This window comes from Oncorhynchus masou, chromosome 16, assembly GCF_036934945.1.
Source record: "Oncorhynchus masou masou isolate Uvic2021 chromosome 16, UVic_Omas_1.1, whole genome shotgun sequence".
In the NCBI taxonomy this organism is placed as follows: domain Eukaryota; kingdom Metazoa; phylum Chordata; class Actinopteri; order Salmoniformes; family Salmonidae; genus Oncorhynchus; species Oncorhynchus masou.
Window position 1 is genome coordinate 38891397 of NC_088227.1, and position 22500 is coordinate 38913896.

At 43.9% G+C, this 22500-nt stretch overlaps 1 protein-coding gene across 1 annotated transcript in view; it reads left to right on the forward strand.

Moving 5' to 3' along the window:
• LOC135557935 (ryanodine receptor 3-like) overlaps positions 1-22500 on the forward strand; it is a 259087-nt gene that overhangs the window by 33096 nt on the left and 203491 nt on the right. Inside the window, exons 2-5 of the mRNA XM_064991658.1 lie at positions 4736-4855; positions 16010-16114; positions 18028-18048; positions 20918-20932. Coding sequence (XP_064847730.1) covers positions 4736-4855; positions 16010-16114; positions 18028-18048; positions 20918-20932 — 261 coding nt within the window. The remainder of the gene's footprint in view (positions 1-4735; positions 4856-16009; positions 16115-18027; positions 18049-20917; positions 20933-22500) is intronic.

Below are 22500 nucleotides of genomic sequence, written 5' to 3' on the forward strand. Positions count from 1 at the left end.
GGAACCACCAAGACTCTTCCTAGAGCTGGCCGCCCAGCCAAACTGAGCAATCTGGGGAGAAGGGCCTTGGTCAGGGAGGTGACCAAGAACCTGATGGTCACTCTGACAGAGCTCTAGAGTTCCTCTGTGGAGATGGGAGAAACTTCCAGAATGACAACCATCTCTGCAGCAATACACCAATCAGGCCTTTATGGTAGAGTGTCCAGACGGAAGCCACTCCTCATTAAAGGGCACATGACAGCCCACTTGGAGTTTGCCAAAAGGCACCTATAGGACTCTCAGACCATGAGAAACAAGATTCTCTGTTCTGATGAAACCAAGATTGAACTCTTTGGCCTGAATGCCAAGCGTCACGTCTGGAGGAAACCTTCCACCATCCCTACGGTGAAGAGTGGTGGTGGCAGAATCATGCTGTGGGGATGTTTTTCAGCGTCAGGGACTTGGAGACTAGTCAGGATCGAGGCAAAGATGAACAGAGCAAAGTACAGAGAGATCCTTGATGAAAACCTGCTCCAGAGCACTCAGGACCTCAGACTGGGGTGAAGGTTCACCTTCCAACAGGACAACAACCCTAAGTACACAGCCTAGACAACCCAGGAGTGGCCTCGGGACAAGTCTCTGAATGTCCTTGAGTGGCTCAGCCAGAGCCCAGACTTAAACCTGATCGAACATCTCTGGAGAGACCTGAAAATAGCTGTGCAGCAACGCTCCCCATCCAACCTGACAGAACTTGAGAGGATCAGTAGAGAATATTGGGAGAACCTCCCCAAATACAGGTGTGCCAAGCTTGTAGCATCACACCCAGGAAGACTAGAGGCTGTAATTGCAGCCAAATGTGCTTCAACAAAGTACTGAGTAAAGGGTCTGAATACTTATGTAAATGTTATATTTCAGTTTATTTTTATTTTTAATTAATTAGCAAACACCTGTAAAAAACTGTTTTTACTTTGTCATTATGGAGTATTGTGTGTAGATTGATGAGGGGAAAATTTTTTGAATCAATTTTCGAGTAAGGCTGTAACGTAACAAAATGTGGAAAAAGTCAAGGGGTCTGAATACTGTTCGAAGGCACTGTATCTGTGGCCCGCAAATGAGTTGTGTCTTTCTCTCGATTTGGCCCTTACACTAATTGAGTTTGACACTCCTTTCCTACATATTGCACAACCTATGGGCCCTGGTCAAAAGTAATGGGCTAGTCATTCAGAAGGAATTGCTGCCAGGACTGGAGTGCCTTGGCCCAGACTCTGGGCCAGCATCATTGTTTTCTGCCTGTAATCCACTGAGAGGGAGAGAGAGGGCTGTGCTATAGGTTAATTAAGACATCAAACTTGCTTCCGGAGAGTTCTCGGGCCAAGTCTGTCGAGCCCCTGGTGGGCCCCCTCTGGACATTTCACTCGAGGGGAAATCACTCAGACCTCAAGCCTCTGTTATGGAGTGTAACAGTAAAGTATATTACAGTCAAATGTGGATTACTATGACCAATATTCTCATGTTTATAATGGCATTTTGGCTCTTTTTCTGTGGGGCAAATCATTTTGAATATTATTCCCATGCTGTTGCATGATGTTGTTGGTGTGAAACTAAGCATCAGTTGTGGTGAGGAGAGCACAGGGATTCTATTAAATGACTCATATGTAATTATGTGGTTGAGAGGGTCAACAGACATAGGCTGTGTTTCAGGTGCTATCCTATATGGGGATCAGAGGTGCAGGGTTTAAGGTATAAGCTGGTGTAATTGGTGGGAACTGATACAGGACAGGATTACCTCATCAGGTAGATGAGATGAGAGGCAGTGTGACTCCAAAACAACGCTGCTACACTGGCCTGGGTTGGTAGCTCCAGCTGTGTGAGGAGGGCTGGATCCAATGAATTACTGCCGCTCGAATAGAGCCAGAGAGACAGAACCATAGCAACCCTCGGCTCCGATTAATGTGAGACGTGATCTGGCAGGAGAGACTGTGTGAGAGAGAGAGAGAGAGCGAGAGAGTGAGAGAGAGAGATGGAGGCCCGTCAGTAAAAATGTCAGAGACACAAATCAATATCTGTGGCCTGTGTGGGAGTTGCCAAGGAAAACAGAAAGAGAGAGATGGAGTGATTGTAGGATCTTCCACTTCCGCAATAAAACCAGGGTTATATTCATTAGGAACGAAACGGAAGCAAGCTCCCAAAACCGAGAGGGATTACCTGAATTTGTCAATTAAAAAATGCTTGTTCTTGTTTGCCGTTGCAAAATGTTTTGCTACGGTGTTTTGCTACGGTGTCGGTGTGCACTCATGGATATGACCCAGGTCTCCTTGAATCAGTTAGATAATGGAACTGGGTTGAAAACAAGGTTTCAGAACCTAGTTTTCATGGGTAATATATTTATTCTGGCAATAGAAGGGCTCTAACTTTTTTTGGGGATGGGGCTTTTTGATGCTGTTTCTGATGCAACTACCGATGGGTTGTCCTTTCCAGTACTTTCTAAACGCTTTCCACTGATATGATTATATATACTGATAAAACGTCTGATTCCATGAATTATTCTGTACTTGTTCTTACGATCCTCTCATTCATAAATCTTGCATGGTTCTGCTCAGCTTAATGACCCTCCAGCACTTGATGCGTTTTGCAAGGGTGGAGAAACCAGCTCGGTCTCATAGACTAGACGTAACATAGTAAATGTAAATCCAGGACACTCAAATTAGTATGATATGTTACGTTTGGTATGGTTACATAAGACAGAATGTTACTTAAAACTTCTACAGGATCGGTGGGTCCCCTGCGGTAAGGTTGAGCTAACGTAGGCAAATACGATTAGCATGAGGTTGTAAGTAACAAGAAAATTTCCCAGGACCTAGACATATTTGATATTTGCAGAAAGCTTAAATTCTTGTTAATCTAACTACTCTGTCCAATTTACAGTAGCTATTACAGTGAAATAATACCATGCTATTGTTTGAAGAGTGCACAGTTTTGAACTTGATAAGTTATTAATTAAGCAATTAGGCACATTTGGGCAGTCTTGATACAACATTTTGAACAGAAATGCAATGGTTCATTGGATCAGTGTAAAACATTGCGCATACACTGCTGCCATCTCGTGGCCAAATTTAAATTGCACCTGGGCTAGAATAATACATTATGTTCTTTCTCTTGCGTTTCAAAGATGATGGTACAAAAAATTAATAAAAAACAGTTGTGTTTTTCTTTGTATTATCTTTTACCAGGTCTAATGTGTTATATTCTCCTACATTCCTTTGACATTTCCACCAACTTCAAAGTGTTTCCTTTCAAATGGAAACACAGAATATGCACATCCTTGCTTCAGGTCCTGAACTACAGGCAGTTAGATTTGAGTATGTATTTTAGGCACCAATTTATTTTTTAAAGGTGTGAATTGTCTCTCACATACTGACCATACCGTTCACGTTGCGTGCGCAAGCGTTGCAAAATAAATGTACACATACATGTTATTCAGTTATTGCACCCACACTGCTCGCGCGCGCCAACGAGCATTTGCGTGCCAAGCGCTAAAATAGAAGTCAGTTCTTTTTGTGACGCTGAACGCAGTGCAAGTCCTGCCTCTCCTATCTCCTCATTAATTTATAGAAGCAGATACTCACGTGCCATCTCCTCATTGGTTATACCCACGTGGGTGATTGAAAGATGAACTGAGGTCGGTCGGTCGTGGTAATACACCTATGAAAGTTAGATGCCAATTGCCATATAAAGTCTAAAGAAGAAAAGCCTGGAAGGAGGAGAGATGACTAGAAAGGATTTGGTTGAACGTTTTATGTGTGGATTAATTGTCGGAGTAGAGGACCTTGTGCATTTCAGGTAAAATATCAACTCAACCTTTATATCCCAGGACAGATTTATTAACTTTATTTAACTAGGCAAGTCAGTTAAGAACAACTTCTTATTTTCAATGATGGCCTAGGAACAGTGGGTTAACTGCCTGTTCAGGGGCAGAACGACAGATTTGTACCTTGTCAGCTCGGGGGTTTGAACTTGCAACCTTCCGGGTTACTAGTCCAAATTAGCTAGCTACTACAAGCTAGCTAAATAAGACAAACTAGCTAGCTACTGCAAGCTAGCTAAATAGGACAAACTAGCTAGCTACTGCAAGCTAGCTAAATAGGACAAATTAGCTAGCTACTACAAGCTAGCTAAATAGGACAAACTAGCTAGCTACTGCAAGCTAGCTAAATAGGACAAAATAGCTAGCTACTGCAAGCTAGCTAAATTGCCATAAATGTTTAATGCTTTTCTACCTGTTCCCAAATTAACATACTTTGTTCAGAGTTTGTTTTGATATTTCAACCTGCTTATCATGATCACGTTTGGTGTGAGGGGACACAATTCATTTGCGCACGATGGCGGTTTGGGCATGGTGTTAGGTGTTCCACTGAGACGGGTGACCTATTTTAAACCCAATATCAAGTGTCTGGCTTTCTCTCATAGTCTCCTTTTCTGATGAGAAAGAGCTGGGCTGATAAAAGTATAAAAGCTAGCAGGCATGATGACAGTATAGCAAGTACAGCTGAGCAGAACACAAACTAAAAGAAAGTACAATTAGCTGTTTTACTTGTGTTGTTATTCTCTAAAGTGAAGAGAGGCCTTGTTAGACAACAGGTAAAGAAATGCTTCACCCTCGTTTGCTTGCATTTAGGCAATAGTGTTGTTCAGAATCTTAATACTGTCTCCTCTCCCCTCCCCTTCTCTCCTATCATGTCCTCTTCTCCCCTGAAAGGATGACGAGGTGGTGCTGCAGAGTGTCGCCACCATCCAGAAGGAGAATCGCAAGTTTTGTCTGTCCGTGGAGGGACTCGGAAATCGACTATGCTTCCTCGAACCTACATCTGAGGCTAAGGTGAGTGGAGTGTCTCTCAGTGCTTGGTATGGACTGGTTTTGACGGCATTTAAATACTTTCAGACTCTCTGATTATTTCCGGTGTTATTAAGCATTCATACAAAAAGATTGACACCTTAGAGGCAAAATAGTCTCATGTGAATCTCAAAGACATATTTTGAGTCTGACTCCACACCATATTCCTGCTTGGTAAATGGCTATGATAACCCCAAACAGGTACATACTGCTTTAGAATGTCAATCAGCAACAGACACTATTTTATAGAGTTCGAATCTAACGGACCATTGAGAATAGTTGTTTGCTGGAAATCTGATTCTGATTCTTTTCTCTGAAGTGTGTTATGTTAATGGTTCTAGAATCCTGTGACACAGCACCATGACAACAGCAACATTCTCTGAACCCACTTAACTTCTCAAGCTGTCCATCAGGGAATAAGCAGCTCGTTCAGGAGATGGGAATAAGGAGATTAAAACACATTAGCCTGGTTCCCGCTCTGTTTGTGAGGTATAAACAATGAGTTAGCTATAGAGCACAAACTGATCTTACACCAGGCTAAAACTACATTACATCATGAAAGTCTTATCTTTCTTAAGAAACGAGCATGATAAGAGGTTTTCGGGAATTGGAATATAGATCCACTCATCACAGAACATTGACTTGAAATGGAATAGCTGTTCTAGTCAGTCTTTTTCTATGGTATTAATTACATCTTGCACATACAGTACATACAGTACATACAGTACATACAGCACACAGTACATACAGTACATACGGTACATAGAGCACATAGAGTACACAGTACATACAGTACATACAGTACACAGTACATACAGTACATACGGTACATACAGCACATAGAGCACACAGTACATACAGTACATACAGCACACAGTACATACAGTACATACAGTACATACAGCACACAGTACATACAGCACATAGAGTATATACACTACATACAGCACATACAGTACATACAGCACACAGTACATACAGTACATACAGCACACAGTACATACAGTACATACAGCACATACTGTACATACAGCACACAGTAGACAGCACAAACATCACATACAGCACACACAGTACATATAGCACATATAGTACATACAGCACCCATAATATACAATACATACAGCACATACAGCACACATAACATACAATACATACATCACATACAATACATACAGCACACATAACATACAGTACATACAGCACATACAGCACATACAGCACACACAGTACATACATCCCATACAGCACACAGTACATACAGTACACACAGCACACAGTACATACAGCACATACAGCACACAGTACATACAGCAGATACAGCACACAGTACACACAGCACACACAGTACACACAGCACATACAGTACATACAGCACACAGTACATACAGCACACAGTACATACAGCACATACAGTACAAACAGCACATACAGCACACAGTACATACAGCACATACAGCACATACAGCACATAGAGTACATACAGCACATACAGCACATAGAGTACATACAGCACATACAGCACATAGAGTACATACAGCGCATACAGCACATAGAGTACATACAGCACATAGAGTACATACAGCACATACAGCATATACAGCACATATAGTACATACAGCACATACAGCACATAGAGTACATACAGCACATACAGCACATACAGCACATACAGCACATACAGCACATAGAGTACATACAGCACATACAGCACATACAGCACACAACTTACAAAGTTGTTGTCTAATAACTTCTAATTGTACATGGAAACTTTCCCAATTTGCAATTAACTCACAATGACTCGATCAAGGCTCCGGTTTCACTGAAAATTAACTTCTTAAAAATGCCTGAGATGCATTTTCTCTCAATTATTGTGTGTATTCAGAGATATTACTGCAGATGGACTGACTCACAGGCATTGAAAGGCTGCAGTCGGTGATGATATGTAAATATGTGACTCACCACCTGGATTCGGTCTTATGTAGCAACCTTTGAATTTCTGTTTTTAACGTTGGATAAAAGTTGTAGATTCACTTTTGAGAAAACCTTTTTTTCAATGTCTTGGTGCGACTATTGGAGAGACACCCATTCTGCATGTTAATACAAACGCAGTTGATCAGGTAGATCACACCGGATATGACTGATTACAGACCCCCTCTCTATGATTACACTGTGATTACAGTCTCTCTCTGTATGATTACACTGTGATTACAGTCCCTCTATCTATGATTACACTGTGATTACAGTCCCTCTCTCTATGATTACACTGTGATTACAGTCCCTCTCAGTCCCTCTCTCTATGATTACACTGTGATTACAGTCCCCCTCTCTATGATTACACTATGATTACAGTCCCTCTCTCTATGATTACACTGTGATTACAGTCTCTCTCTCTATGATTACACTGTTATTACAGTCCCTCTCTACGATTATACTGTGATTACAGTCCCTCTCTCTATGATTACACTGTGATTACAGTCCCTCTCTCTATGATTACACTGTGATTCACAGTCCCTCTCTCTACAATTACACTGTGATTACAGTCCCTCTCTCTATGATTACACTGTGATTCACAGTCCCCCTCTCTATGATTAAACTGTGATTACAGTCTCTCTATCTATGATTACACTGTGATTACAGTCCCTCTAGCTACAATTACACTGTGATTACAGTCCTTCTCTCTATGATAACACTTTGATTACAGTCCCTCTATCTATGATTACACTGTGATTACACTCCCTCTCTCTATGAGTACACTGATTACAGTCCCTCTCTCTATGATTACACTGATTACAGTCCCTCTATCTACGATTAAACTGTGATTACAGTCCCTCTCTCTATGATTACACTGTGATTACAGTCCCTCTATCTACGATTACACTGTCATTATAGTTCCCTTTGAGAACTGTAATCACAGTGTGGCAAGGAATAAGTTAGCCCTAAATATTTCTAAAACTAAAAGCATTGCATTGGGACAAATCATTCACTAACCCTAAACCTCAACTATATCTTCTAATAAATATTGTTTAAAATGAGCAAGTTGAGGTGACTAAACTGCTTGGAGTAAGCCTGGATTGTAAACTGTCATGATCAAATCATAATGATGCATTAGTAGCTAAGATGGTGAGGAGTATGTCTATAATAAAGCATTGCTCTGCCTTTTAAACAACACTATCAACAAGGCAGGTCCAAGAGGCCCTAGTTTTGTCACACCTGGGCTACTGTTCCGTTGTGTGGTCAAGTGCCACAAAGAGGGACTTAGGAAAATTAAAATTGGCTCAGAACAGGGCTGCACGGCTGACCCTTAAATATACACAGTGAGCTAGCATCAATGATATGCATGTCAATCTCTCATGGTTCAAAGTGGAAGAGAGATGGACTTCAACACTACTTGTATTTGTGAGAGGAATAGACATGTTGACTGCACCGAGGTGTCTGTCTAAACTACTGGCACACAGCCCGGACACCCATACATACCCCACAAGACATACCACCATAGGTCTCTTAGTCCAGAAGAGACTATGGGAGGCACACAGTACTACATAGAGCCATGACTACATGGAACTCATCAGTTATCTGATGCAAGCAGTAAAATTAGATTTAAAAACAGGTAGAAATACATCTTGTAGAACAGTGGGGACTGTGAAGAGACACACACAAAGGTACAGACACAAGCATATGCACATTCACGCTCTCACACACTCTCTACACACACATACATTGTTATTTTGTTGTGTGGTGTTATTATACATTTTGTTTTGTAGATTTGTAGTGGTGTAATAATGTTATATAATGTACTGTTTTATATTTAGTTTTGTAAGTGTGTAATGTAAGTGCCTTAATGTGTTTGGACCCCAGGAAGAGAAGTTGCTGCCTTGGCAACAGCTAATGGGGATTCCGAATAATACAAATACAAATAGCACATCTTTCTTTCCTCCCTCGGTGTCCTATATCACACTGTTCTCCCTTCATCTGTCTGCCCTCCCTCGGTGTCCTATATCACACTGTTCTCACTTCATCTGTCTGCCCTCCCTGGGTGTCCTATATCACACTGTTCTCCCTTCATCTGTCTGCCCTGCCTGGGTGTCCTATATCACACTGTTCTCCCTTCATCTGTCTGCCCTCCCTGGGTGTCCTATATCACACTGTTCTCCTTTCATCTGTGTGCCCTCCCTGGGTGTCCTATATCACACTGTTCTCACTTCATCTGTCTGCCCTCCCTGGGTGTCCTACATCACACTGTTCTCCCTTAATCTGTCTGCCCTCCCTCGGTGTCCTATATCACACTGTTCTCCCTTCATCTGTCTGCCCTGCCTGGGTGTCCTATATCACACTGTTCTCCCTTCATCTGTCTGCCCTCCCTGGGTGTCCTATATCACACTGTTCTCCCTTCATCTGTCTGCCCTCCCTCTGTGTCCTATATCACACTGTTCTCCCTTCATCTGTCTGCCCTCCCTGGGTGTCCTATATCACACTGTTCTCCCTTCATCTGTCTGCCCTCCCTGGGTGTCCTATATCACACTGTTCTCCCTTCATCTGTCTGCCCTCCCTCTGTGTCCTATATCACACTGTTCTCCCTTCATCTGTCTGCCCTCCCTGGGTGTCCTATATCACACTGTTCTCCCTTCATCTGTCTGCCCTCCCTCTGTGTCCTATATCACACTGTTCTCCCTTCATCTGTCTGCCCTCCCTGGGTGTCCTATATCACACTGTTCTCCCTTCATCTGTCTGCCCTCCCTGGGTGTCCTTTATCACACTAATCTCCCTTCATCTGTCTGCCCTCCCTCTGTGTCCTATATCACACTGTTCTCCCTTCATCTGTCTGCCCTCCCTGGGTGTCCTATATCACACTGTTCTCCCTTCATCTGTCTGCCCTGCCTGGGTGTCCTATATCACACTGTTCTCCCTTCATCTGTCTGCCCTCCCTGGGTGTCCTATATCACACTGTTCTCACTTCATCTGTCTGCCCTCCCTGGGTGTCCTATATCACACTGTTCTCACTTCATCTGTCTGCCCTCCCTGGGTGTCCTATATCACACTGTTCTCCCTTCATCTGTCTGCCCTCCCTGGGTGTCCTATATCACACTATTCCCCTTCATCTGTCTGCTGGGGTAGGGAGTTAAAACCTACAGGAGGGTGACTCTCCAGGAACAGGGTTGGAGTTAAACCTACAGGAGGGTAGCTCTCCAGGAACAGGGTTGGAGTTAAAACCTACAGGAGGGTATCTCTCCGGGAACAGGGCTGGAGTTAAAACCTACAGGAGGGTATCTCTCCAGGAACAGGGTTGTAGTTAAAACTTACAGGAGGGTATCTCTCCAGGAACAGGGTTGGAGTTAAAACCTACAGGAGGGTATCTCTCCAGGAACAGGGTTGGAGTTAAAACCTACAGGAGGGTTTCCCCGGGAACAGGGTTGGAGTTAAAACCAAGAGGAGGGTTTCTCTCCAGGAACAGGGTTGGAGTTAAACCTACAGGAGGGAAGCTCTCCAGGAGCAGGGTTGGAGTTAAAACCTAGAGGGTTTCTCTCCAGGAACAGGGTAACACTGCAGTATAACAATAATAGAAGAAGATGGCCTTATTCACACCTATGATCATTTTACCTTTCCCAGATTCTAACCCCGACCATCAAGGTGTGGAAACACAGAGCTGACCTTGGATCAGTAGTTAAAGGTCCTCTGTTTGAACAGGAATATGCAGTATTTCATTTGAAATGGGATGTAGTAACACGACACAGTATACAGCATATCGAGAAGGACTGGGTCGGGTTGTACTATGTTACCCTTTAGTGTTGCTTAAACTACAGTAAGCAGACCACAGTTCTCAATTTATGAGACTTTATGGTATTATAATAGTGTGACCACCATGGCCGAGCTCAGCTCCCTGGACAGAGACCAACGGTATCCCGAGCCACACTTTGAGCCAGTAGGATAATTGGTACTTTAATTTGAATTATTCATGAAATAAAATAGAGGAGAAATCCAGTTTAAAGTATTCCAGGTACCGTTGGATAAGGTCATGACGTTAGGAGAAATGCAGTATAATGTGTTCCAGCTACTGTTGGATAAGGTCATGACGTTAGGAGAAACCTTCTAGCCAGCGCTGATCCTCTTTTCATTTTCCATTGGTTTTGTCTTGTCTTCCATCACACCTGGTTCCAATCCCATCAATTACATGTTGTGTATTTACCCCTCTGTTCCCCCTCATGTCCTTGTGGGTGTTTATTGTAAGTGCTTGTCTGTCCTGGTGTGTGTCGGGTCATGTACCCATTTATTTCATTATTCTGTTTTCCGGTGGGTTTTGATATTTAACTGTGTCGATGGAAACAGTTATTCTCTCCTGCGTTCTCTGCCATCAGTTCCATACATGTCTGTTTCTCTCTTGTTGGTAGTAAATATAGAAAGGGAGAGCAGACAGGCGCTGATGAAGCTCTCTCCTTAGCTTCTAAACACACACACAGACACACACACACACAGGCACACAGATACACAGACACACAGACACACAGACACACAGATACACAGACACACACAAAAACACAAACACACAACCATGCACACTCCACTGGTCCCACTGGATTCATATTTGTAACATCCTCATTGTCACTCCTCTCCTCTCCTCTCCTCTCCTCTCCTCTCCTCTCCTCTCCTCTCCTCTCCTCTCCTCTCCTCTCCTCTCCTCTCCTCTCCTCTCCTCTCCTCTCCTCTCCTCTCCTCTCCTCTCCTCTTCTCCCTCTCTCCTCTCCCTCTCCTCCCCCTCTCATCTTCTCCCTCTCTCCTCTCTTCTCCTCTTCTCCTCTTCTCCCCCTCTCCCCCCCTTTCCTCTCCTCCCCTCTTCTCTTCTTCCCCCTCTCCTCTTCTCCCCCTTTCCTTTCCTTTCCTTGCCTCTCCTCCCCCATTCCTCCCCATCTTCTCTCCTCTTATCTCCTCTCCTCCTCTCCTCTCTTTGCCTCTCCTCCCCCTCTTCTCTCCTCCCCTACTCCTCTCCTCCCACTCTCCTCTTCTCTCCTCTCAAACTCCTCTCCTCTTCTCGCTCTCTCCTCTTCTCGCTTTCTCCTCTTATCTCCCTCCCCTCTCCTCTCCTCTCCTCTCCCTCTCCTCCCATCTCCCTTTCTCTCCTCCCTCTCCTCTCTTCCCCTCTTCTTTGCCTCTCCTCCCCCTCATCTCTCCTCCTCCCCCTCTCTTCCCCTCTCATCCCCCTAAAACACTGTATAGCCTCAAAACATGTTTAAAACTATAATTGTGGTCTCATGGATGGTCATTCTTTGTATCCATATCTCCATCTATGAATTTGAGAGTGGTTACATTTCCTCAGCCCCGCCCCTCAGCACATTGTTGTTGTTTGAATAGCAGATTGCCCCTTTAAACCGTTTAATGGAAGGGGCCGTTCCTGGGATACAAAACACATGCCAGAGGAGAGCAGAGTACACACAGGGGTACAAAACACATGCCAGAGGAGAGCAGAGTACACACAGGGGTACAAAACACATGCCAGAGGAGAGCAGAGTACACACAGGGGTACAAAACACATGCCAGAGGAGAGCAGAGTACACACAGGGGTACAAAACACATGCCAGAGGAGAGCAGAGTACACACAGGGGTACAAAACACATGCCAGAGGAGAGCAGAGTACACACAGGGGTACAAAACACATGCCAGATGAGAGCAGAGTACACACAGGGGTACAAAACACATGCCAGAGGAGAGTAGAGTACACACAGGGGTACAAAACACATGCCAGAGGAGAGCAGAGTACACACAGGGGTACAAAACACATGCCAGAGGAGAGTAGAGTACACACAGGGGTACAAAACACATGCCAGAGGAGAGCAGAGTACACACAGGGGTACAAAACACATGCCAGAGGAGAGTAGAGTACACACAGGGGTACAAAACACATGCCAGAGGAGAGCAGAGTACACACAGGGGTACAAAACACATGCCAGAGGAGAGCAGAGTACACACAGGGGTACAAAACACATGCCAGAGGAGAGAAGAGTACACACAGGGGTACAAAACACATGCCAGAGGAGAGCAGAGTACACACAGGGGTACAAAACACATGCCAGAGGAGAGCAGAGTACACACAGGGGTTACAAAACACATGCCAGAGGAGAGCAGAGTACACACAGGGATACAAAACACATGCCAGAGGAGAGCAGAGTACACACAGGGGTACAAAACACATGCCAGAGGAGAGCAGAGTACACACAGGGGTATAAAACACATGCCAGAGGAGAGCAGAGTACACACAGGGGTACAAAACACATGCCAGAGGAGAGCAGAGTACACACAGGGGTACAAAACACATGCCAGAGGAGAGCAGAGTACACACAGGGGTACAAAACACATGCCAGAGGAGAGCAGAGTACACACAGGGGTACAAAACACATGCCAGAGGAGAGCAGAGTACACACAGGGGTGTCTCACGATCATTTCTTATTATTAACTCATATTGGGGCGGCAGGGTAGCCTAGTGGTTCGAGTGTTGGATCCCCGAGCTGACAAGGTATACATCTGTCGTTCTGCCCCTGAACAGGCAGTTAACCCACTGTTCCTAGGCCGTCATTGAAAATAAGAATTTGTTCTTAACTGACTTGCCTAGTTAAATAAAGGTAAAATTAAAAAAATATTGTTAATCAGATATAGTTAAACAGAGTATAAGTTTTACTTAGTTACAGTTCCATTTAAAATGATTTGTTCAGTTATTTCATCATAATTTTACCAACACACACACACACACACAACACACACACACACAACACACACGCAACAAACACACACAACACACACACAACACACAACACACACACACAACAAACACACACACGCACACACACACATGCACGCACACACACACACAACAAACACAACACACACACACAACAAACACACACAACACACACACACAACAAACACACATACACACAACAAACACAACACACACACACAACAAACACAACACATACACAACAAACACAACACACACACACAACAAACACAACACACACACACAACACACACAACACACACACACACAAGCTACACACACACATACACAACATACACACACAAACAAAACATACACAAACAACACACACACACAACAAACACAACACACACAACACACACACACAAACTACACACACACATACACATCATACACACACAAACACACACAACACACGCACAAACTACACACACACATACACAACATACACACACACACACACACACACACACACAACACACGCACACACAACATACACACACCCAACACAACACACACACACAACACACACACATACAACACAACACACACAACACAACACACACAACACAACACACACACACAAACTACACACACACATACACAACATACACACACAAACAAAACATACTCCCACAACACACACACATACACAACATACACACACACAAACACAACACACACACACAAACTACACACACACACAAACTACACACACAAATACACAACATACACACACACACAACACACACACACAACATACACACACCCAACACAACACACACACATACAAAACAACACACACAACACAACACAAACAACACACACACACAACATACACACACACACAGACACGAACTGAGGTGTTGTGAAGGTGGGCGGATGCCTGGGAAATACCAAATGGGAAGTGGACACGTACATGCACTGGAGGACAGTTACAAAGATACCCTCGTTAAAGGCTTTGATTGGTTTGGCTTTCTGTTAAATCATTCAAGAGAGTAGGATCTCATCTCAATGACTTATCTGGCTAAATTATGATATGATAACAGGTTGAATTGAAATAGGGTTTTTCTAGATGTTCAATGCACTAGAGATTACACTATAAGGGGCAATTCACCTCATCCACCAACAATGTGTTGCAACACCTGTGTGATTCCACAGCAACCACATAAAGGTTAAATAAAATAAACAGGAGGTGGACAGGGTAATAACGAGAGAGGGGGATCAGTGGACAATAAGGGATGTCGAGGATGGCTGAGGAACTCATTAATGTATTTAATTAGGACCGAGCTTGAGCTAGACACGCTCAGAGCTCTCACCTTTACAGATGCTCCAAATTAGACACTCTCCTTTCCCTGTCCTTGCTCCCTCCTCTCCTCTCCTCTCCTCTCCTCTCCTCTCCTCTCCTCTCCTCTCCTCTCCTCTCCTCTCCTCTCCTCTCCTCTCCTCTCCTCTCCTCTCCTCTCCTCTCCTCTCCCCTCTCCTCTTCTCTTCTCTTCTCTTCTCTCCTGTTTCCTCTCCTCTCCTCTTGTCTCTTCTCTTCTCCTCTACTCTCCTCTTCTCCCTTCTCTTCTCTCCTGTTTTCTCTCCTCTCCTCACCTCTTGTCTCATCTCTTCTCCTCTCCTCTTCTCCCTTCTCTTCCCTCCTGTTTTCTCTCCTCTTGTCTCATCTCTTCTCTCAGGCAAATCATTCAACATAAACACAGACAAGGAGAAGAAACAGAAAGACTTCTGATGCTGCTAAATTATTTATAAACGCAGTTATAAAACTCATTACTTCAATCCGATTCATTATATTGTGTTGTTCTCCCCTTCCAAGCATCTGCTGTTGTAGAACTTTGTTTGTCCAACATTGAGTGTGTGTACCAGTGGAACAAGCAGTGTGTCAGTACATTCATGGAGATGTATTTATATCATGATCAAATTTCATCCTTCATTTTAAGACTCTTGTAATTGAGACCTACTGCAAGTCATCAGTTCTCATGTCTAATTGTGTGTTTACTGCTACTTATATTTCTCTCTGCATTGATGGTATTTAGTATACTGGGTATATGTCCTGCAATGATGTAGTGTTGTTAAATGCAGAGACAATCAGGCTAATCTCTCCCCCCAACCTCTCCCTCCCTCCCTCCCTCCCTCCCTCCCTCCCTCCCTCCCTCCCTCCCTCCCTCCCTCCCTCCCTCCCTCCCTCCCTCCCTCCCTCCCTCCCTCCCTCCCTCCCTCCCTCCCTCCCTCCCTCCCTCCCTCCCTCCCTCCCTCCCTGCCTCCCTCTCTCCCTCCCTCCCTGCCTCCCTCTCTCCCCCCTCCTTCCCTCTCTCTCCCCCCTCCCTCACTCCCTCCTGCCCTCTCCCCCCCTCCCTCTGTCCATCCTGCAGTATGTTCCTCCTGACCTTTGTATCTGCTGTTTCATCCTGGAGCAGTCCCTGTCTGTCCGGGCCCTGCAGGAGATGTTAGCTCATACAGTGCCTAACAATGAGGGGGTGAGTATCGCTGCATTACCTCTAGACATAATCACTTTATAACCTACTCATTATACCTGCATTACCTGTACACATAACCACTTTATAACCTACACGTTATACCTGCATTACCTGTACACATTACCACTTTATAACCTACACGTTATACCTGCATTACCTGTACACATAACCACTTTATAACCTACACATTATACCTGCATTACCGGTACACATAACCACTTTATAACCTACACATTATACCTACATTACCTGTACACATAACCACTTTATAACCTACACATTATACCTACATTACCTGTACACATAACCACTTTATAACCTACACATTATACCTACATTACCTGTACACATAACCACTTTATAACCTACACATTATACCTGCATTACCTGTACACATAACCACTTTATAACCTACACATTATACCTGCTTTACCTGTACACATAACCACTTTATAACCTACACATTATTACTGCATTACCTGTACACATTATCATGGTATCATCGGTACACCTCAGACCATGGTCAAAGATATAGGTGATACACTTTCACAGTTCTTAGAGTATTTGAAAGCTTTGTACGTAGTTTAATTTTGTAGAGTATTTTACGGCGTTTTCTATATACCACTGTGTCTCAGTGGAAAGACCATAATGTCAAACAAGTCATGTTGTTGTAAGGTATGGACAATAATACATTGACAATTCATGACTCATCGGGATTCTGGTTGAAGAATATATGCCAGTAAGTTTAAGTAAATAAATAATGTATTCAATAAAATATCAATAAGATTTATCAAAGAAATAATGTATTCAATAAGAGATCAATAAGATTTATCAAATAAATAATGTATTCAATAAAATATCAATAAGATTTATCAAAGAAATAATGTATTCAATAAGAGATCAATAAGATTTATCAAAGAAATAATGTATTCAATAAGAGATCAATAAGATTTATCAAATAAATAATGTATTCAATAAGACATCAATAAGATTATTCCAAGAAATAATGTATTCAATAAGAGTTTAACGTGATAGGATAATAATAAAATGTATATTTTCTCCTTGTTTGACGACCAGATAAGTCTTGAAGATATTGCTTCTACGATAGGGTCCTGTCTAGCTGTGTGACAGACAGCCCACTCCATGCCACAGAGAAATAGCCTGTTATTGCCTTGCTTTAAGTACACCCAGACAGTCTTCTCCCCTCTTTCCTTTCTCTGTTCTGCCCACTTGATTTACAAATAGAATGTACCCTCCCTCCCTCCCTCCCTCCCTCCCTCCCTCCCTCCCTCCCTCCCTCCCTCCCTCCCCCTCCCTCCCTCCCTCCCTCCCTCCCTCCCTCCCTCCCCCTCCCTCCCTCCCTCCCTCCCTCCCTCCCTCCCTCCCTCCCTCAGCTCTAGTACCACTTCCATTCTTATTGATGAGCAGTGATAAGTAATCACGGGAGATAGATACTTAAATACTTATGATAATAGTGTCCCCTATTGCAATGAAATACTTCATGGTCTGCACCTTTATGAAGAGACGTCAGCTAAGTTATGAGCGCTATTGGATCGACAACTGAACACATTAGAATTGAATTGCTTGTAGTTAGCTTAGCTTAGCTGCCCTTGCTTCACTGCTTCTGGGGTGCAAGACGATCCGATCAGTGTCAAGTTTGCATCCATTACTGCGGTGAAGTGAATTTCTGTTTTGTTGAGGTGATAACCACAGAACCCAAGGCACTTCAGTATCAGAGATGAGTATTTCAACCTGGCCCTGGACTAAAAAACACACATGACATTATTATTTTGGTTAATTCACCCATTTTATGACACATTTTAATGCTCTTTTAGGTATCATTTTATATAGTTGACTTCCATAACTCCATGTAATATTGTTATTTCGTCTGTATCTTTGTTTAACGCTGCTAGAAAGCGGACCATGAACAGTGGGTATGTTCATTTGTTACTTTCTTTAGTTGGCATGAAGGCTCACCTCTACTGACCCCTAACTATTAAAGGCCACTTTCACTTCAAAGTGTTGCCTATTTTGGGATTGTCATCATACTATACTAAAGTAATTTATGACGATGTTTTTCAATAGATTTGTAGGTTCATCAGACACATAAGGAAGATGTGAAGTATGCCTATAGTGAGAATTAAGAATCTTGATATTATTGTACATAGCCAGAGAATTACATTTTAAAAACAAATATTATTAGGTAAATATGCATTTGACTGAAAACCCCACGGACACATAGAACAAAGAACGTTATGAACCTGTCACAGACAAACACAGAGATGTTAAACTATGCCCCTGAACATCAATGAACGTGATGAACCTGTCACAGACAAACACAGAGATGTTAAACTATGCCCCTGAACATCAATGAATGTGATGAACCTGTCACAGACAAACACAGAGATGTTAAACTATGCCCCTGAACATCAGTGAACGTGATGAACCTGTCACAGACTAACACAGAGATGTTAAACTATGCCCCTGAACATCAATGATTTATGACAATCTTGAAATAGACATCCCATTGGTGCCTTCCTTCACCTTGTGCACACGATTCACGGGACAGGAATGCTTGGCTTGGTGCCCCTCAGGGACAAACTATGTGTCTGTGTGAACACATTTTCAAGTGAAAGTGCTAACTAGCTAACTAGTTAGCACTTTCTCTAAACAGCTAGTATTTTAGCTAACCCATTTAGTGCTTAACGATAGGGGGAAAAAACCCTTATATCTAAACCTTAAAATATTTACTACACAGGGTATGTTATTATCTCTCATGGACAGATGTACGTAACATTAACAGCTGTGTTGCTGACACAGTTACACAATATTTTAGTTATGGGTTTCCGAGATTATATATTATGTAAAATATATAATTTGTGTTAACTTTTTTTGATGAAGCATCATTTGAAGACTTTAGGGAATTAACAGGAAACCGATGTGTTGGAACGAGGCTCCCTCACTGTGGTGTTTTTTTGAATGTGTGGTTTTCTTTCCTCTCTGTGTTGTTTCTAACAGTCTCATTTCAAGGGTATCAGAAATAAAAGAGGAAATGTTATTGAATCGGCGTTGATTCCAGAAGCTTCACACAATGATTCCAGAAGCTTCACACAATGATTCCAGAAGCTTCACACAATGATTCCAGAAGCTTCACACAATGATTCCAGAAGCTTCACACAATGATTACAGAAGCTTCACACAATGATTCCAGAAGCTTCACACAATGATTCCAGAAGCTTCACACAATGATTCCAGAAGCTTCACACAATGATTCCAGAAGCTTCACACAATGATTCCAGAAGCTTCACACAATGATTACAGAAGCTTCACACAATGATTACAGAAGCTTCACACAATGATTCCAGAAGCTTCACACAATGATTCCGGAAGCTTCACACAATGATTCTGGAATGAACATACAAAGCTGTAGAACAAAGCTATTTGGAATTTGAAAACCAACACTGGGATCTATTCACTGGGATCTATTCTACAGTGGGATCTATTCACTGGGATCTATTCTATAGTGTACATCGTGCTCTTGGTGGAACACTAGATACATTGTTTTGGTCGTTTCTCTTTTCTCCTTGTCCATTTTCTCCATCTTGCTTGTCCCTTTTTTTTGTGTGTTTAATTTCGGTGGGCAGCAAGCAAACAGAATACAATGTCCCCAGCCATTACTCTGATAATTTGAACACCACCTGCATATGCTCAGATAGAGCGGTATTAGAGTGGGGGGGCGTTGCCCGTTGTCGCGCCGCCAAGCCAAAGGCCACAGTTCACATGATGTGTCGGCATGACAGGCTGCTGAAATACGGGCCGCTCCACCCCTTTCCCAGCTCTACCCCTCTACCCCCCCCCCTCCCCCCCCCCTCTCTCTCTCTCTCTACCCATCTCCCTCTCTCTCTTCCCTACTCTCTCTCTCTCTTTCTCTCTCTTTTTCTCTCTACCCTCTCTTTCTCTACCCTCTCTCTCTCTTTCTCTACCCTCTCTCTCTCTACCCTCTCTCTCTCTCTCTCTCTCTCTCTCTACCCTCTCTCTCTACCCTCTCTTTCTCTACCCTCTCTCTCTCTTTCTCTACCCTCTCTCTCTCTACCCTCTCTCTCTCTCTCTCTCTCTACCCTCTCTCTCTCTCTCTCTCTCTCTCTCTACCCTCTCTCTCTACCCTCTCTCTCTACCCTCTCTCTCTACCCTCTCTCTCTCTCTCTCTCTACCCTCTCTCTCTACCCTCTCTCTCTACCCTCTCTCTACCCTCTCTCTCTCTCTCCGTATCTCCTCTCAACAACAGCTGGGATGAAGCAGGATACTCTTCCCTTCTTCCCCTTTTTTTTATTTTGATCAATCCTCTGTTTCCTTTTTCGTCCAGAGTTATTATACAACCACCCAGCTACAGTGTCAGTGGGATCTAGTTCACCAGCTGGTAGGCTTGGGGGCGTAGAGGACTGGGGGTTTGAACACTGGGGGGCTGAGGGGTTTGGGGGCTTCATGGAGCAACTTGGGAATTCACTTGCTCCCAGTGGAACTGTAGACTGTACCACCAAATCACCAAACACCGATTGATTCTGAGACTTGTGGTGTATATAGATGGTTGATATATGGGATTTATATAGCACTTAAATAGCGAGGAAATGACATCCTCCATCAGCAATGTGTAACGCCACCCGTTATCTTCCTTTAATAAGCTCTCTTTCTTTATTGAAAATTATTTCTCACTCCTTTATAGGGGATATAGATAGCAACACTGTAGAGAGTTTGTGTGTTATTATGCTAATGTTACGTAATCTTGTTTTTTCTTCATGCCTCTAGAGGTTGTTGAGGAGGGTGAGTAATAATACCATTTTTGTTTTTAAATCTTTATGTTTTCTTCAATTCATTGATATCGAAAGAGATTTTTGAGGACTTTGACTCCTTTGAGATCTTTATTTTACATAAGATATATTTTTCTTTACGTGTTTCACTTCACAACATTTCTTCGTCCACGGTACTGCGACCAAATGTTTCTCGTTTGTCAACTGAACGGGGGTCTAACACAGGTCGTCGAGTTGTACAGCATGACCTGGGTGGGATAACCTCTGACCTTTTGGGACTGTTTGATGTTGGTTGTGTTGTTGTTGTTGTGTTCATTTGATTGTTTGTCTGTCTGTCCTCTCGTGGGGGTACTAGTCAAGCATGTTCGTATCCCAGATGGCATCCTATGCCCTATATAGTGCACTACTTTTGACCAGGACCCATAGGGCTCCCACAGGATTCCCACAGGGCTCCCACAGGATTCCCACAGGGCTCCAAAGGGCTCTCAAAGGGCTCCATAGGGCTCCATAGGGCTCTCAAAGGGCTCCATAGGGCTCCATAGGGCTCTCAAAGGGCTCCAAAGGGCTCCATAGGGCTCCATAGGGCTCTCATAGGGCTCCCACAGGATTCCCACAGGATTCCCACAGGGCTCCAAAGGGCTCTCAAAGGGCTCCATAGGGCTCCATAGGGCTCTCAAAGGGCTCCATAGGGCTCCATAGGTCTCTTAAAGGGCTCCAAAGGGCTCCATAGGGCTCCATAGGGCCCCATAGGGTTCCATAGGGCTCTCAAAGGGCTCCAAAGGGCTTCATAGGGCTCCATAGGGCTCCATCGGGCTCCATAGGGTTCCATAGGGCTCTCATAGGGTTGTCATGGGGCTCCATAGAGCTCTCATAGTGCTCCATATGGCTCTCATAGGATTCCATAGGGCTCTTATAGGGCTCCATAGGGCTCCATAGGGCTGTCATTGGGTTCCATAGGGCTCTCATAGGGCTCCATAGGGCTCTCATAGGGATCCATAGGGCTCTCATATGGCTCCATAGGGCTGTCGTGGGGCTCCATAGGGCTCTCATAGGGCTCCATAGGGCTCTCATAGGGCTCCATAGGGCTCTCATAGGGCTCTCATAGGGCTCCATAGGGCTCTCATAGGGCTCCATGGGGCTCCATATGGCTCTAATAGGGCTCCATAGGGCTCTCATAGGGCTCCATAGGGCTCTCATAGGGATCCATAGGGCTCTCATATGGCTCCATAGGGCTCTCATGGGGCTCCATAGGGCTCCATAGGGCTCTCATAGGGCTCCATAGGGCTCTCATAGGGCTCTCATAGGGCTCCATAGGGCTCTCATAGGGCTCCATGGGGCTCCATATGGCTCTCATAGGGCTCTAATAGGGCTCCATAGGGCTCCATATGGCTCTCATATGGCTCCATAGGGCTTCATGGGGCTCCATAGGGCTTCATGGGGCTCCATAGGGCTCCATAGGGCTTCATAGGGCTTCATAGGGCTCCATAGGGCTTCATAGGGCTCCATAGGTCTCCATAGGGCTCCATATGGCTCCATAGGGCTTCATAGGGCTCCATAGGGCTTCATAGGGCTCCATAGGGC